General features: G+C 40.8%; 1 protein-coding gene across 3 annotated transcripts in view; it reads left to right on the top strand.

The window, feature by feature from the left end:
- Dcbld1 (discoidin, CUB and LCCL domain containing 1) overlaps positions 1 to 18,452 on the top strand; it is a 96,082-nt gene that overhangs the window by 57,068 nt on the left and 20,562 nt on the right. For all 3 annotated transcript variants that reach the window (XM_029564812.1, XM_029564810.1, XM_029564811.1), the window contains exons 5-8: positions 1,722 to 1,794; positions 11,159 to 11,292; positions 16,220 to 16,260; positions 17,214 to 17,301. In XM_029564812.1, the coding sequence (XP_029420672.1) occupies positions 1,722 to 1,794; positions 11,159 to 11,292; positions 16,220 to 16,260; positions 17,214 to 17,301 (336 nt within the window). The remainder of the gene's footprint in view (positions 1 to 1,721; positions 1,795 to 11,158; positions 11,293 to 16,219; positions 16,261 to 17,213; positions 17,302 to 18,452) is intronic.

Below are 18,452 nucleotides of genomic sequence, written 5' to 3'. Positions count from 1 at the left end.
CATCTAGACATTCTGAATGTGCTTATTTTATGTGCAGAATCAATTCTAATGCTATTATTAAGTCTACCAGAGAAAAATGAGGAGCTCAAAATGTGTAATAATTAAATGTTGCCTTGTAAAGTTACTGTTCAACCCATGTATACAGTGATGGGTTAACATACAGTAAAGTTTTACCAGCCATAACTATTCAGTGCCCTGGTGAGAGGGCCTCTGGTCATCGATGGTCAGAGAAGGAGAATGCACTGAAGCCTACAATGTAACATTTTGATAACAAATCATTTAAGCTGTTGGCCAACCATTTTGCAGTGCTTAAAGATAAGGACAACCATTATTACTGGTCTACAATCCCTCACGCATAATTCTGGAATACAGAAAGCTTTGAAAGCCCTCTGTTTCTCATAAGGTGACGATACCTGACTAATGTTACCTTCAGTTAATTTGACAGCAAAATTAGACTAGATTAGCATGAGGCTATTTAGCCTTTATGCCTTTCAGTTAATAAGACTATCCATGCATTTGATGTGAGCTCTTACCGCTTTTGATAGATGTATAGTCTCCATGGGGGTCCTATGTCGTGCACACCATCAGCACCATTTCACTTTCCTGAAATCCTAAACATTCTGAATTCAGGGTCATATCTGGCTCTGAGGGAATTGTCTAAAATATTATGAACCTGCAGAAGGTTATTTTTATTTCTCATTCCTTGATTACTACTGCCATACAGGTCTCAGAGACAGAATTGTGAAACATTTATTTGGGTTGTTTGATAATTAGTTGTCATTATAGTGCAATTTTCTAAGTCAGCATTAAGAAACTGAAAGGAAGTGAATTGAAAAACAGCAGCTATTTTGGAGTCTGTCTGGACTGGTACACTCTGTAAATAAAAGGAGTAAACACTATAAAGTGGTATATATAGAAACAAGGGCACACGGGCATCCATCTTCAAAGCTGACAGTGTTTTTGTAATATGTTGGCTTTATTATTTGTGTGTTTTCAAAGATGTAACATACCCTCCGTATGCTGGTATTTGAAGAAACTAGAGATAAAGAATCTGAGAGAGATTGTATGTTCTGCTTCTGTTGTTTATGATGTCTGGAAATTAATAGAATTTGGATGTATTATGTTAAATATATAAAATTTCCCTGTTTCTTCTTCCTTTTTTTAGTGTAGCTACTAGAATATTTAAATTTGAGCATGTGGTTCCCATGTTTCTATAGGAGAGTTGGTGGTTTAGAGAATGGAGCTGTTAGAATTTCTGAACACAGAAAGTGGAAGTTCCTCACAGTTCTTCTGAAAGATAATCCAGGAGTGTTTCTTTTTGTCTTCTTTTTATACCATAACACATAATTTGTTATATATTTTAAACATTTCTTTTAATAAGGATAGGATTATACTATATAGCTTAAATTTTTCTTAAAATATTTCTTAAAAATATTTCTTAGACATCTTAAAACTAAAGCACATTAGAGAAACATTTAATTCAGCTTATGGTGAATCCTTTTATAAAGCAAATAGCCATTGTGTAAAGCTTATCTCAGGCGTAGCATTTTACATCAATTTGTGTTTTTATAAATCAGCTATCTCATTTGTCTTTAAAGCAGGGTGTCCTTCCCTGTTTTATGGGAAAAAAAAATTTTAGATTGAAGTATAGTTTAATACTTTTTGTTGTTTCAGTGTTATTTAATAAAATATAAATTCTTTGTTTTTTCCCTTTTCCCCAGCAAATTCTGCCCAGCTGGTTGTAAAGACATGGCAGGAGACATCTCTGGGAATGTGAAAGATGGCTACCGAGATGTAAGTGATGGGGGCAATGATAGAGAAAACAAAAGGAGTAAGTGTTGGTTGCTTTACCAGAATTCATTGCAAAGTCAAATGAAATTGGATATGAAATGCTATACAGATGGACCCTTTTCTTTTTCTTGAAACAGTGAAATGAAGTAACTGTGAAAACCAAAATTCTTCGTGTGTTCCTTATTTCCAGTGTTTCTGAATAAGAGTACAAAGGAAATGAAAAGATGAAAATGTTTTTAACACCTAAGACGTGTTATTCCACGTTGCTGGTCAGCTCTCTGTTCCTATAGTGAACACCTGAGAAAAGTTTACCTAAAAAGAGTAAAGGTTTGCTTTGTGGCACATTCTGTAGGTTTTAGGTTATGGTCAGTGACCTGGCTGCTGCTGGGTCAGTCATGAAGCAATGTTTCATAGGGGAGGGAGCACTTAGTTGAGCAAGCTGCTCACCTCAGGACAGCTAAGAAGCAGACAGAGAAAGAAGGCTTTCACAGTTCCTTTCAATGGCATACTCCTGATAATCTAACTTCTTCCCACAAGGCTCCACATAAAAAGTTCCAGCATGCCCTGATAATGCCACAGACTAGGCAGCAAATCTTTGTTCCTTGAGGGACACTTTAGATCCAAAATATAGCATCTATCCAATTTCTACAAGAGGCCATAGATTGGCACCCTCCCCCCTCTCCTTCCCTCCCCTTCCATCTCCCCACCACCATCTTTTCTTCTCCTTCCTTCTCCCAGTAGGGTCTCACTATGTAGCCCTGACGAGCTTGAACTTAGAAGCTGTGCTCTTATTTCTTTCTCTAAATTTAATTTTATTTATTATTGGTGTGTGTATGTGCATGTGTGCTTGTGTGTGTGATATGTATATGTTACACGTTCCACAGCACACATGTGTGAGTTAGAGGACAACTTTGGAGTGAGTCCTCTCCTTCCTCCTTTATGTGGGCTTGGGACTCGAACTCAGGTCTTTAAGCCTGCACTGTCAGGCAGTAAGCACCTTTACCCACTGAGCCGTCTCACCAACCCTAGTTTTTTGATACTTGAATTGGTTTCTGTACTAGAGCCAAGAACATGACTTCACGTCACAGAATGTTGGTGTGTCTGCACATAGTACAGCATCTGCCATACTCTCCTTTGCTACTACCCCTCCCTCAGTCTTTATGCTAAGAGTCTCTACATTGCATGTGTTGTTCTCAGATAGAAATAAATTCCCAGAAGATCATTCTTCTAAGCTGTCATATCTCCCAACACATAACCCTCCATTTATTCCTATTTATGATTTCTATCCTGGAAATCTGAAATTTTTTTTTAAAAACAGGGTCTCACTGTGTAGCCCTGGCTAGCCTGAAAATGGCTATGTAGACCAAGCTGACCTCAAACTCACAGAGATCCGCCTGTCTCTGCCTCCTGAGTAGTGAGGTTAAAGGTGTACATCACCACACCTAGCCTACACTTGACTTTTTGGAATTGTTTGGTTTATTAAAAATGTGAATATCTATATAATGTTGGGAAAAAATTACAATGTGTGTCTTCATGCATACAGGAGTGGCCTTTAGCCACTGGAGAGACTGAAAACTCACCTCTGGCAGTAGAGAAAACATTTGACTTGATTTTGTTTTCTTTTTTGTTTTTGTTTTTGTTTTCTTTTAGTACATCCTGGTTCTGAAATAAATTGTGTTATTTTTCTTTGTTTCCTCTTCCCTGTATTGCCTTTATTTATAAATTTGACACAGGCTATCCATCTGACCTATTATTTGACTTTTTTCCTTTTTTAAAAATTCTTTTTTCAAGCATGTAGGACCCCTAATTTGACTCTTGAAATGGTTTAAACTGCTTTAGTTTGAAAATTTACATAGCAAAGCTATTCCTAAATGATTATAAGGAATTAACTAGGAGAAATAAAACGTTGAAGTGGAGTTTCTTCCCTAGTGGTGGAAGGCTTTTATTTATTGTTTTCCTGTTCTGTGCAGAGATATAGGAATTATGTACAATAAGAGACATCGTTTTTCATGCTTTCTGTATTTGTCTCGGTTCCTCCTGCCAGGATTGTCAGAATGGGTGAAAGCAAATGGTTTCCTCCTACATGGTGGGTCTAAGTACTGTCAGCAGGTGCAAGCAAGTAGCATTTCTATTGGCCAGTCATTGACTGGTTTAGCTCCATTTGCACAGAAAACTCATATTTTGAAAGCTAATTTCTTCAAAGAAGTCTGATTAGTACCTTTCATATTCATGTTGATATAGGACTGCTAGATACTTATTACATAATAATGTACCATATCTTGAAAACAGTGAAAACAGTGCCTAGTGTCCCTCATTTTCTTTTTTAAAAAATTTTGGGCATTTATTTATTTTTTGTATGAGAGAGAGAGAGAGAGAGAGAGAGAGAGAGAGAGAGAGAGAGAGAGAATATGTGTGTATACATCATAGTGTACATGTGGGAGGTCGGAGGACAACTTACAGGAATAGGTTCTCTCCTTCTACCATGTAGATCCTGGGGATTGAATTCAGTTCTCAGGCTTGGTAGCAGACACCTTTCCACTGAACCATCTCACTGCCCCTCATTGTTACATTTTATTTTGTGCGTGTGTGTGTGTGTATGTCCACGCATGCGCCATTGCTTATGTCTGAAGGTTAGAGCACATAACTTTGGGAGTCAATTCTCTCCTTCTACCATGTGGGTTTTGGGGATTGATCTCAGGTTTTCAGGCTTGGCAACTAGCATTTTTACCTGCTGAACTATCTTGCCAGCATGAAGGTGCACATGTGCCGCAGTGTGCATATGGAAGCCAAAATACTACTTTGGGGAGTTCTCTCTTTCCATGGTGGAATCTGGGAATCAAACCCAGGTCATCAGGCTTGCATGGCAAGCACTTTACCTGTTGACCCATCTTCCCTGCCTTGTCTCTCATTTTCTCTGGATTTGGAGCCCTGAGCATGGTTTAACAAGGTCTCATAACAATGCAGCCACTCTGAGGCTCATTTGGTAACAGATAAACTTCTAATCATGTGGTTTGGAAAATATTCAAGTAATTGAGGGTCATTGGACTGAAGGCCTCAGTTCTTCTTGGATTTTGGCTGGAGCTGCCTTCATTCTGGCTGTGTGCCTTCCCAACATGGCTGCACACTTCCTCATAGCCAACAAGGGAGAATCAGTAGCAAAGGAGTCTCCTAGTCAGACTGAATACAGTAGAAAGAGAATGATGTCCTACCTCTTTGCTACATTCTATGAGTTATTAATAGAAGAAAGTCATAACTTCCGCCCATCCTCAGGGAATTCTACAAGGGGGAATTCTTCAAGGCAGGGACCCTGGTGGTTATCTTAGAGTCTGCTCCATGGCAGCTTCCTCTTAGGAAATACATTCAGTGTAACATGGCTTTACACGTCATTTCTGGAAGGGTCCTTGCAAAACCAAAGCATATCCTGTACCTCAAGAAAACAGAATCTGGAAAACTAATTACTATGAGTCATTGAAGTAGCCTTGAGTTCCTGATCCTACCTCCACGTCTCAGGTGCTGGGTTTTCAGGAATGCACCACCACACCTGACTAAGAATATGTTGTTTTAAAGTAATATTACAGAAAAGATATCAGTTCACTCTGTGTGGCTCTAAGACACACAGACAAAAGGCAGCACTAGGATCAGTGAATAAACATTGCAGAGAAGCCAATTTCAGCTGTGTATAAGGAATAACTGGATAGTGTAAAATGGAATAGGATGTCAGGAAAAATGTGTAGATGTTAAAAGCATTTGTTGCCAGGCGTGGTAGCGCATGCCTTTAATCCCAGTACTCAGGAGGCAGAGGCAGGTGGATCTCTGTGAGTTCAAGGCTAGCCTGGTCTACATAGTGAGTTCCAGGACAGCTGGGGCTACAGGGAGACCCTGTCTCAAAAAGACGAAAAAAAAAAAAAAAAGCATTTGTTGATGATTGGTTCTGTGGTGGGGGGAGGTTTTGGTGGGGTGAGGACAGAGAGCTGTGAGTAGGAAACTTTGAAAGGTCTTTGTGAACTCTTAATATTCTGAGTTGTGTCTCCTTGTCTGACACTTCAGGCACCTGTGTTATGTCTGTTCTCAGTGCCACAGAGCACTGTGACCTCTCTTTACAATCTGCCTCACCTGCCTCAGAGCAGGTGTGTTTCAGGCAGCTTTTCAGCTTTCAGTAGAACACATCACCTAAATAACTTATTATGATGATTATTTGTTGTGTTTGGGGGAGCATAAATGTGTCATAGCACACATGTGGAGGTCAGAGGACAACTTGGGGGAGTCCATTCTCTCCTTCCATCATGTGGGTCCCAGGGCTCAAACTCAGGTTTCCAGGCTTGGCAGGAGCCGCCTTTACCTGCTGAGCCATCTCACTGGCCCTTCATTCATTTATTTAACTAATTCTGTGTTCTCAAAAATGTTGAAGAAATACTAGACAATAAAATGGCAGTTCATCAAATATGCTTCTGGTTTAGGCAGAGAAAGGAAGAAACTAGGCCTTGTGCACACACACACACACGCACACACACACACACACACACACAGAGGGAAATACACAATAATGGTGTTTCTGAACAGTGACAATAGAGTGACTTTAATGTTTTTCATAGTTCCCAGAAGTTCTTAATGAATGAAAATTACTTTCATAGAGAAAATGTTACTAATGTGGTAAGAATGAAGATGGTAGCACACAGAACAATGCACAGGACAGGTGGAATTCATTTTATTTTGTTTGCTTTTTCAAGATAGTGTTTCATCATATACCTCAGGCTGATGCTGAATTCCCTGTATAGCCCAGGCTGGCCTTTAACTTGAAATCCTCCTGCCTCAGCCACCCTAGAGCTCACGTTACAGGCATTTGTGACTCTGGAATATATTTGATAACTTACCATCTTGCCATTATTTGACCAACATTTTAAAACATGTTTATTGCACCTTAATTTTTTTGGTTCATGTTTTATTAAGTAAAATCTTGTATTAGTCAGGGTTCTCTAAAGAAACAGAACCGATAGAATGAATATATATCTGACTAGTCCAACAATGGCTGCACCGCACTGGAGAGGCTGAGAATCCGTAGTCGCTCAGTCCACAAGGCTGGATGTCTCAGTAGTCCTGATCTGGTGCTGAAGGTCTGACAAATTCCAAAAGATCAGCTAGTCTTCAGTCTACAGCAGCAAGACAAACTCACCAGCGAGAGAGAAGGCAAGCAGCAAGAAGCCAGGCGTTCTCCTCTGCCATGGCCTTTTATACAGGCTGCCATCAGAAGGTAACACCCACATTTAGGGTGTGTCTTCCAGCTTTAGACGATCCAATCAAGAAGATCTCTTTCATTTCAGTTAATCCCAGGTCCAATCAAGTTGACACCCAGGATTAGCCTAAATGTTTACCTTTTTTAAAATTTAAGAAAACTTTAAATGTGTGTCTATTTGTGTGTATTCACATATATGTGCAGGTACCTGTAGAGCTCCCCAAAAGACTTCAGATCCCCTGGAATTTGAATTACAGACAACTGTGGGTGCTGAGAAGCAAATACGGGTCCTCTGCTAGAGCAGGAAGCATTGTTAACCTCTGAACCATCTCTCCAGCCCCTAAAATGTTTACTTTTATATTAAATGTCCTTTAAAGTGTTGTCAGTACTTTTCAGAATCAGATGGTTTTTCCTAAAAGAAGATTTAAGAAAATGCTGCGGTGCTGGGTACTGGGATGATCTGATGATTGCTTGGGAATTCCTGCCAGTCTTACCTCATTCTGTTGTGTTTGGCTATTTTTTTGTGGCATAGTGTGCTTTTGTGCTGCTGATGCCCTGCATCTACAAGAGCCAGAGCCGTGTATGTATGTGTTCTCCTTGGTGGTCTTTGCATTTCCTTTCCCCCAAAAACTATTATTACACCATTATTCCAGTTTAGTTAAAGAATTTTGTTTGAGGCATATCAGTAATTAACATAGACCAGTGGTGTGGTTTGCCTGTATTTACATTTGACTTCAAAACTAACCACAAAATCAAAATATTAGATGTTCAAAGGGGAATTTTTTTTAAAAATCAGACTTAGCCAGGTATGGTGGCAGACACCTTTAATCCTAGCACTCAGGAGGCAGAGGCAGGTGGATCTCTGTGACATCAAGTTTAGCCTGGTCTACAGGCCAGCTGGGACTACAGGGAAACCCTGTGTCAAAACAAAATAAACTAAAAATCATTTTTAATGAAGATGAATTTTAAAACTTGATAGCACAAGAAGCCACTTAAAATAAGCATCAGTTCTGTTTAAGTTGGATGGATAAGGAAGCATTTTGTTTTTAAAGGAAATAATCCTGGAAAAGGCTGATTATTTTTTTTATTTATTATTTTTATTTTATGTGTATGTGTATACTGCCTGCATGTAGGTAAGTGCACCCGTGTCGTGCAATACCGGCAGAGGTCAGAAGAGACTGTTGGATCCCCTGGAACTGGAGTTACAGACAGTTGTTAGCTGCCATATGGGTGCTGGGATTTGAACCCGGGTCTTCTGCAAGAACAGTCAGTGTTCTTAACTGCTGAGCTATCTCTCCAGCCCAAGGCTGATCATTTTAACCGTGATTATTTAACAGACATATCTGGCAGTGTTGTATCTTAGTGTTGTATCCTATGGTTTACATTAAATATTATGGGAAAATGTTGCTACAAGGTTAAATAGCTTCCTTAAAGAGTCACTGCCATTGAATTCTTTCAATCTTGTATATGTGGGAGGGTAATATTATTTCTTGGCCAATGATCCAGGTAGGTACTGGGTGACCTCTAGTCTGTCCCCTTGCAGCTAAGAAGACTCTAGGACATGCCAGGACCACTGATAGCCATCCCATCCCCAGGCAGAATCCTGGAGAAGACATGATCTGACACAATGGCAATAGCTGCCCAGTAGACTAGGCTGATTTGATCCCAGGGAACAGGGAAGGAGACAGCTCTGTGTGGACTTGACAAAGAATACATTGGGTGCCCTTAGAATCACAAGGTGGCCAACATTCAGAGTAGAGACCACAAGATCTAGTCTAGCCTTGACATTGTCCAGTTGACTTGGGAAGACACATCTAGAGCAGAGAAGTGACTCCAGCATGTCTAGTGCAGTTAGAGGCAGAGCCAAGATACCCACAACTTGAGCATACTAAGCCAGCTCTCCACTACTGAGCTACATCCCTAGCCAAGAAAGTACTTTTTAAAAATATTATTTTTATTTTATGTGTATGAGTGTATTGCCTGCAAGTAGGTAAGTGCACCACCCATGTGGTGAAATGCCCGTGGAGGTCAGAAGAGGGCATCTGATCCCCTGGAACTGCAGTTACAAATGGTTGTTAGCCGCCATGTGGGCGCTGGGAATCAAACCCAGGTCCTCTGTAACAGCAGCCAGTGCTCTTAACTGCTGATCCATCTTTCCAACCCCAAAAGCATTTTTTAAAAAAGTTTTTTGATAAAGGTTTTTATATAGCCCAGGCTGGCCTCAACTGGATATATAGCTAAGGTTGGCCTTGAACTCCTGATCTGCCTACCTCCACTTTCCAAACACTAGGATGGTGGGCATGCACGACCATGAAGAAAGCTCTTTATTTTATTTTATTTTATTATTTTATTTTATTTTTTGTCTTCTTGAGACAGGGTCTTCCTGTAGTCCCAGCAGACCTGAACTCACTATGTAGACCAGGCTGGCCTTGAACTTGCAGTCATCCAGCAGCCTCTGCCTCCTGAGTGTTTGGACTAAAGGCATGTGCCACCACGCCCAGCAAAGAAAGCTTTTTAATGAAAGGTAGGATTAGGAAAGATTAAAAAATGCAAGCTGCATTTTTACTGAAGAACATTATCTTTTTAAAAATTTTATTTTTAATTTGTTTGCAGGACTGGGAATTGAACTTAGGCCTCACACATACTAGGCAAGCTGTCTACCTCTGTACTATAGTCCCATCCCTTTAAAATTTTTTTATTACATTTATACATTTATTATGGAGGGGTCTACACATACCAAGGCATGGGTGTGGAGTGTGAACAGTCAGAGAACAACTTATGGGGGTTGGTTCTCTCTTTCCACCATGTGGGTCCTGGAGATTGACCTCAGATTGTCAGACTTGGTGGGAAGAGCCTTTACTTGCTGAGTCACCTTACTGCCACCATACCGCCCCGTTTTTAAATCTGAGGGGGGTTGGGGACTGGAGAAATGACTCAGCAGTTAAGAGCACTGACTGCTCTTTCAGAGTACTGGGGTTCAGTTCCCAACACCCATACAACACCTAACCACTGGCTGTCACCCCAGTTCCAGGGAATCAAACACCCTCTTCTGGCCTCCCTGGGCTTTGTTTCATGTATATGGTGCGCTTACATGCAGGTAAAACACTCATATACATTAAATAGATGATGATAGATGACAGATAGATAGATGACAGATTAGATAGATGATAGATAGATAGATAGATAGATAGATAGATAGATAGATAGATAGATAGATAAAGTAAATAGTAAATAAGTCTGGGTATATATGTGTGATTTTGGGCATGCATATGCCAGAGCACACCTGTGGAGGTCAAAGGACAACCTTAGGTGTCGTGTCTGTCCTTGCTTTCTAAGTCTCTCTTCTTTGCTGCTGAGTACACCAGGCTAGCTAGCCTTCAAGCTTCCAGAGATTCTCTTGTCTCTGCCTCCCTGGAGTCTCCTTTCCCATCTCACCAAGAACACTGGGATTATAGCCTTGTGTTACTGTGCCTGACTTTACATCAGTTCTCAGGGTCTAAATGTCCTCGTACTTAATAGCAAGTGCTTTTCCCACTGAGCCATTTTCCTCAGCCCAGTGTTTTCTGTTCTGTTTAGTGGCTATTAACCATCCTGGTTTTGATGCCTTCCTAAATCACTGAATTAACAAATAAAGCTATGGTACAGAAGGTTCACCTTCTCAACACCGAATACATGTATGTGGTAAACCAAGCCCAAGAGAATAGGTCCATTTTATCTTTTTGTGCTTAGCAAGCCACCCAAAACTGAGTGGCTTGAAATAACTGCCGTTTTATTTTCTGGTGAGCCTGTGGTGAGCAGATTGGACCCATGAGTTGTTCAGCTCAGTTAGTCTGAAACCGCTCCTAGGTGGTTGCCTCATATGGCAGATCAGCTGGAGCAGACGTCTGTAGTGGTTTCACTAGCATACATAGCAGCTGGCAGGGCTACATTATTTGCAACAGAACAAGCCAAGCTATTTGGCTCAGTTCAGATTGCAGGCAGGAGGTGACTCCATAAGGGCATGGTCACTGAGAGATGCCATTCATAGGGACGGAGACAACTATTGTAAATTAATAGGTGAACAAAAATAGAAAACTCCAGCAGTATCTTAAATGTGATCTTCTGGAAGCTCTGAATGATGATGTTGCTCTGTTTCAGACCTCTTTATTGTGCAAAGCTGCCATTCATGCGGGGATAATCACAGATGAGCTGGGTGGCCAGATCAACGTACTTCAGAGCAAAGGGATAAGTCACTACGAAGGAATCCTGGCCAACGGTGTGCTCTCAAGGCAGTAAGTACTTTGCCTTGCATTCTGAGAGGAGAAAGCCCTGAGGCTGAAATTAATCAGCTCACAGTTTTGAAAGGACTGCAGAGAGGACTACCAGGTGGTAGTCAGCTGGGAACAATAGGTGTGAGAGTCTCAGCAGCATTCATGGACTCCGTGGACAGAAAAATGTAGCAATAAAAAAAACTTCCTGCTTATGCTGGCATGTAAATTAAAATGACACACAGCTGAAATCCCAGTGTGGAGAAGCGGTTCCACTCCCAGGAATGGGAGAGAATAAACACTTATTCCTTTTGAGTTATCTACAACTTTACCTACTACTAAAGGGACAGGAAATTGTAATAAACACTCGTAGAACCACTGAGCTTCTCCCACAAAGATTCCTGGAGACAGTCTCTTGAGGAAGAAGAAGAGTTGAAAAGGGGCAGTAAAAATATAGGGCTCATGTTAATGTTGCTAGCTTCTCAGTTTGCTTCAGACATTTCAACCTAAGCTTTTACATTCACATTTCCTCAGAGTTTAGAAAGTAGACACTTAGAGTTGTATAGACGTGAATGAAGCTGCTCTGTGGTGCAGGTGCCCACACACATGAACGGGCAGCTAGAAGTGGTCAAGAAGGAGGCTTTCTTCAGATGGACAGTAAGGGAGATGTGTTCCTTGAGCTTCCAGATCTCTCTCTCTCTCTCTCTCTCTCTCTCTCTCTCTCTCTCTCTCTCTCATTCTCTTGTTTTCTGTCTATCCTTGAAAATGTCTTCCTTTACTGTGACTGTCTTGTGAACCAATGTCCACACAGTTCTGGTCCCAAGGATCAGTGACAAGACAGAAGCTGTAGTACTCAGGAACCCACAAGTGGGAAAATGAATCAAGACTTGTGTCTTCCTCTACTCACCCATCATGTGAAGTCCTCTAGCCTCACCATTTTGCCCTAGTCCCCTCTGTTTTGTTATTTTTTTCTGACTTTGAAGACTTCAGCCTTTTGCTTCTTCCTCTCCAATTCTGGGATTACAGGTGTGCGTCCAGTTATTCAGTGCTGAGGAATAGAACCCAGGGCTTTGTGCGTGATAGACAAGTACTCTACCAACTGAATCACACCCCAGCACCCCAGTCCTCTCTTGCACAGAAAGATCAAGATTGTGTTTTACATCCTCACGATAGATTGTGGACTGTCTTATCTAGTAAGAATTCCATTACAATCAGGTATAGTGTTTAATGCCTGTAATCCCAGTACGCAGGAAGCTGAGACAGAAGGATTATAAATTACAGGCCAGCTTGGGCTGCATACCAAGATCCTGGCTCAGAAACCAACCCCCACCCCCCAAATCCAAGAGTACCAAAACCACATCTTGAGTAATGGATAGGTTCCCAAGTTAGTCAACATAGGTATAGTGAGTCCTTTGAGAAGGTTACAGGACAGTGTTTCATTTTTCCCTTCTACTTTTCTATTTAAATATATTATTATGACTTAACAAAGGCTTGGGTAAAACTGAAATCCTGATCACAGGCTATAAATGTTGTTTTCATAGGAAAATATATTCTATATTTAAAAAAAAAAACAAAAAACTTCAGAAGTTACAAGTAACAACTGGGTCTAAAACCCATTTCCAGGTTGGAGTCTTGACCCAGACTCATGGGAGAGGGGTTTAAAAATAGCAACTGGAGTTAGGGGAGACATTGGTTAGATCACCTTCTTGAAAGAGGCCAGCTTCAGGTATGATGCAGGAGCAAAGCTTGGGGAGATTAGTGTCAAAGGCTGGAGTGGCAGGTGGCATGTCACATTCATGGCCAGAAAGGGCAGAGCAATTTCACAGTTGGGTAGAGGTAGTTACTGGTCAGAGTATTCCAATCTAAGCCTTTCACAGACAATTCAATTCATGCTATATGTAATACACAGAAGACTGTCCGCTGAGGACAGTGCATGCTGCATGTAGACAAGAGTGGACAGAGTGCAGGCTGCACGTGGGTGGGAGAGAATGGAGCACATGCTGCACGTGGGTAGGAGAGGACAGGGTGCATGCTGTTTAGTTAGGCCAGGTTTGAACTCCTCCTTTGTCTTCCCAAGGCCCTGAATTCCCTCCTCAGTGTGCAACACACACACACACACACACACACACACACACACACACACACACACTTCCCTCAAACTTTGGAGCATTAAATTTTACATCTTGCTTTATGATAAATCTTATTATTTATAGCCAACGTGGTCGCACACACCTTTAATCCCAGGACTCAGAAGGCAGAGACAAGCAGATCTCTGTGAGTTCTAGGCTGACCTGGTCTGCGTAGAGAGTTCAGGCCAGCTAGGGCTATATAGTGAGACCCTGTCTCAAAACAAACAAACAAATAAACAAGCAAAAAACCTGGTTGTTTATACTCTGAACTGAAAATCTTTATACATCAATTTGATCTTGACCTCTGAGGATTCTTGTGTATATGTGTGTTCTTTGATGGTTTCTTCTATTGAAGCTAGGGTGCTATTTGAGGAAGGTACCAGACTCTCAACCTAGATTTTCTGGGTGCTACTGTCTCAACATAGGAATGTAGAATCGACCTTTGGGTTCAAATCCTTTACCTTGATTGTAAATATCAAAATTCTACTTTTAAAAGAAAATAAGATAACAAACTTTATACTGCTTGGACTTATTTTAATTTTGAAGAAAAACATTGAAACTATTGAATAAAAATAGATTTTATTTTCTCAATTACCTGTGTACCTAGTGACCTTGATACACATATAATTTTTTTGTAACTTGAAGTTAAATTTCCATGCCAAAAAGAGTTCCTAAATGTAAATAACTAGCAAGTTGGAAGAGAACTGGTGATGTATTACATAGAGTTATTTGAGCTAGTTGTCTTGTTTTGGATGGGACTAGAAAGTCCAGAATTAAATTAAGTTCCCTTCTTCCTCCTAGCCCTGTGACTTCTGCTTTTTGGTCTGATCTGAACAAGGAGTCAACTGTATGTGAATAGTGTCTTCCACACATTTCGATTCCCAAATCTTCAGGGAGCAGCTGTTTTTATCTGTGTTGCTTTGCTGTTGGGGAGCCGTCGTTCATGCGTTCATGCGGTCATTGAACTTATGTTCCCACACATGATTGTTTGGTGTTCAGGAAAAGCACAGAAGGAAGCACAGCAGCTGAGGAAGAAGGGTCCCTAAAGTAAATATCCAGACTCTTCTGGGATTCATCTGGGGTCAGGCCACTTCCTGGATTTGAAGAGACCAGAATGGAATCAGGAAGAGAGACTGACCTCATCCAGAGGAGGAGGCTCTGACTACGAGAAGGGAAAGCCTTTCCTTTGTGTTCGTCTGGGATTCTGGACTGTCTGTCTCTGGAGCCCTGGGGGAGGCGCCTGATTCCTGTAACTTGATGGAATTCAGTTGCCCCACTGTGTGAATGCATCAGAGCCCTGCTTTCCTCAGGACAGTAGTTTTTCAAAGAGGAGGTTTATTTACCTTTAGAGTTCTCTACCTGGTCCCATTTAGTTAGTTTAATAGAGCAAAATGGAGGAACAGATTTAGCTGATAATGGAGGAAAGCTAGGCAGAGCACTGCAGCAGAGCTTCCCTCCCGTCTTCGTTGTCTTTTCTTTTAAATTTCTTCTTTTTATTACATTTTTAAACAGAGAGAGAGAGAGAGAGGAGAGATCACTGCACTCCTACACATGCACATGTGCACATGCCACAGGATGAATGTAGAGGTCAGAGGACAACTTGCAGGAATGGATTCTCTCCTTTCACTGTGTGGGTCCTGGGGAGCATCAGGATTGGTGGCAGCACTGTTACCTACTGAGTTGTCTCACCAGCCTCATGTCCTCATTTTCAAAAGTCATCCTTTCTGTGTTTACTCTCCCTAGTTAACAACCCAAAGACAAAGTGAATACTCGTGTTTCATGGCAGTGAGGACCAGTGCAGGTGCTCGTGGTTGCAGTATTTGATGTGAGCTTTGGGGGCTGCATTTCCAGGGCTGCAACTGAGAGAAAGAGAATGGAAATATCTGAGGGAGAGGCTTTATTCCCAATAGTATGCAACCTTCTTGAAGGATCACAAGAGCTGGAGCCTCATCCCAGTATGATGATTCCTTAAAAAACCAAACACAAAACTGCCATAAAACCCAGGTGTGCTACTTCAGGGTATATGTACAAAGGACTTTATATCCACATATCATAGAGATACCGCTCATCCATGCTTAGTGCTGTACCATGCACAGTTGCCAATACATGGAGTCATCCCAGATGCCCTTCAACAGATGGAAGAATAAAGAAAACATATGCAATCGAGTTTTTTTTTAATGAAGTTTTATTCAGAATGAAATTATGACATTTTTCAGGAAAATGGGTGGAACCAAACAGGAATCATCACATTAAGCAAGATACGCTAGACTTGGGAAGACAAGTGTCACGTCTTCTCTCATATGCAAAATCTACATTATATACTGTCTGGGTGTGGTGGTACATGCCCATAGTCCCAGCATTAGGGAAGCTGAAGTAGGAGGATTATGGCAAGTTTAAGTAGCCTAGGCTACACAGTGAGTTCTAAGACAACTTTGGGCTCCATAACATGACCCTATCTCCAAAACAACAGCAAACTAGAAGGGAGATTCTTTATGGGTTGGGAAGCCATTGAGAGTATAGAGAGAGGGTGATGGGTTGCAAATATGATCAAAGTACATTGTATACATGTATGAGAATGTCATAGTTAAACCGATTTGGTAGAGTTAATACTTATTATTAGGAAAGGTCGTATTTCCTAGCCTTTGTCACCTGTATGAATTTGAATTTATGAAGGCTGCTGAGTTAACTGATCCATAAAATGCTGATAAACCCACAGGATTGTGCTTCTGGCCATGGGAGGCTCTGTGAACCCTGCAATGCAGCCCTGTACTAGTCTCCAGGATCTAAGAAAACTCACCTCTTGTTTCTCTTTATCGTTTCAGTGGTTCCCTGTCTGAAAAGCGCTTTCTGTTTACCTCCAATGGTAAGGAGCATGCTTTCCTTAAGAAGTTGGTTGTTTATTTCTGTAAACCTCACAGGTTATATAGTTTCAAGAATTTTATGAGTTTTTGGTTTCTTTTGGTTTTTTTTTTTTTCTTTTTGTAATACTGGGTCTTATGTATGCTAGTCGGGTGCTCTACCACTGAGCTACAGCCCAAGCCAGGAGTCTTCTTTTTCTTTCAGGTCATAGGGCACCAGATCTTCTGTGGTTTAAAAATACAAAGCTGGGTATGGTTTGCACACCTGTAATCCCAGCACTTGAGAAATAGAAGCTGAAGGATTAGGAATTCAAGGTCACCTTCAGCTTTGTAACAAATTCATAGCTAGCTTGAGCTGCTTGAGACCCACTTTCAAAAACCAAATAGCTGGACATGGTACAAAACCCAGCTTCCTCCCTTTACCTATGTAATAGTCTCTGGATGGTTGAGCCCCCTATAAACTGCTCCTCTCAGTTCTGATTTTAAATCTAACATGGACCTAGCATGTTAGATTTTTAAAAATATTTTATTTATTATTTTTATTTTATGTATATGAGTGTTATGCCTGCATGTAAGTAAATGCACCCGTGACATGCAATGCCCGCGGAGGACAGAGAGGCTGTCGGATCCCCCGGAACTGGAGTTATGGACAGTTGTTAGCTGCCATGTGGATACTGGGATTCGAACTCGGGTCTTCTACAAGAACAGTGTTCTTAAGCACTGAGCCATCTCTCCAGCCCCCTGAATCATCTTTCTAGCCTCAAAACTGCCTCTTTTGTGGGGTTGGGGACAATTTTATTTTCTGAGACTTAGCTAGACATTTACACTTTCTCCTTTTGATTTCCAATGTCATTAAATGCCAAGCATGTGTTCATTTTCACTGCGCATGAAACGGTTTTAGATCAAGAGTTTTGCTTGTGAGCCATTTATGTTGTAACGTGGTGGCCATCTCCTCTAGGAATGAATGTTACAACTGTGGCTATCCCATTGGTGATCTTCATTGCTCTTCTTCTGGCTGGAATGGTGGTCTTCGCAGTCTTTAGAAGGTATGTGACTTTACACTTTTTAATTTATTCTCTAATTATGAAAGCAGTTACTTTCTCATTGCTGTGACAAAATATCTGACATAGTAACTTACAGAAGGAAGAAAGTATTTATTTTGGCTCACAGTTTGAGGGTGTAGTTCATCATGGTAGGAAAGGCATGAAAACAGGAGTGTGAAGTAACTGGTCCACATTTAGGGTGGCTCTTTCTTCCTAAGTTAAATGCTGCTAGACACATCCTCATATATAAATCCAGAGGTTTTTTTCACATGGTGATTCTAAGTCACATCAAGGTGATAATCAAGATTAACCATCACACAGTCACAAACCCCCAAAGTTTATTCTTCTGATATTCACGTGCTTAAAAATAAAGCAGCATGACTTCTTTCAAGATGAAATATTAATTTATATTTTAAAAACAGGTTGGGTCCAGATGTTGGCATAGAAATTATCCAATGATACTTTCTAAGCAATTCTCATCACTTAGAAACCTTGAAGTCCACATCTGGGTTCTGCTCCCACCCTGACAGCAGGCAGCCCAGTGCTGTCTGCCCACGCCTGTTTTCTCATGTATAGAATGAAGACATTTACTATGGTGGGTGCTAAGTCGTGTCCAGAACCCCATTCTTCATGTTTATTATTATAAGAAATGCTAGTAGAAGTTGAATTTAAACAAAGGTGGAAACCATCCTAACATTCTAATTTTACATTTTAATCAGCCTTTTAGAGCTTACAAATGTGTACATTAGTATAAATAGAATGAAGATTCATTCTCCAACCCCAGCATAACTGATCAGAGGTACAAAATCTCTGGTTTAAAGCATGTGTTAGCTTAATGTGTTTGTGTTAATTGGTTTTAAAGACACCTATAATTTTGGGGCCTGGAGAGATGACTCAATGGTTAAAGAGCATTGGCTACTCTTTCAGGAGACCTGGGTTTGAATCCCAACATTCACATGGCGTGACTAACAACTGTCTATAACTCCAGTTCCAGGAGATCTGTCACCCTCTTTTGGCCTCTACAGGTATTGCAGAACATGAGTGCTCTTACATACATGCAGGCAATACATTCATACACATAAAATAAAATAAAAAATTTTTTTTAAATGCACCTATAATTTTGGACTTTATAAAAAATAAAACAGAAAAATAAT

The sequence above is a fragment of the Nannospalax galili genome, unplaced genomic scaffold (genome assembly GCF_000622305.1).
Source record: "Nannospalax galili isolate Female #2095 unplaced genomic scaffold, S.galili_v1.0 scaffold417, whole genome shotgun sequence".
Classification (NCBI taxonomy): Eukaryota; Metazoa; Chordata; class Mammalia; order Rodentia; family Spalacidae; genus Nannospalax; species Nannospalax galili.
The sequence above is the reverse complement of the archived record's forward strand: the minus strand, read 5'-3'. Positions and strand labels throughout refer to the sequence as shown.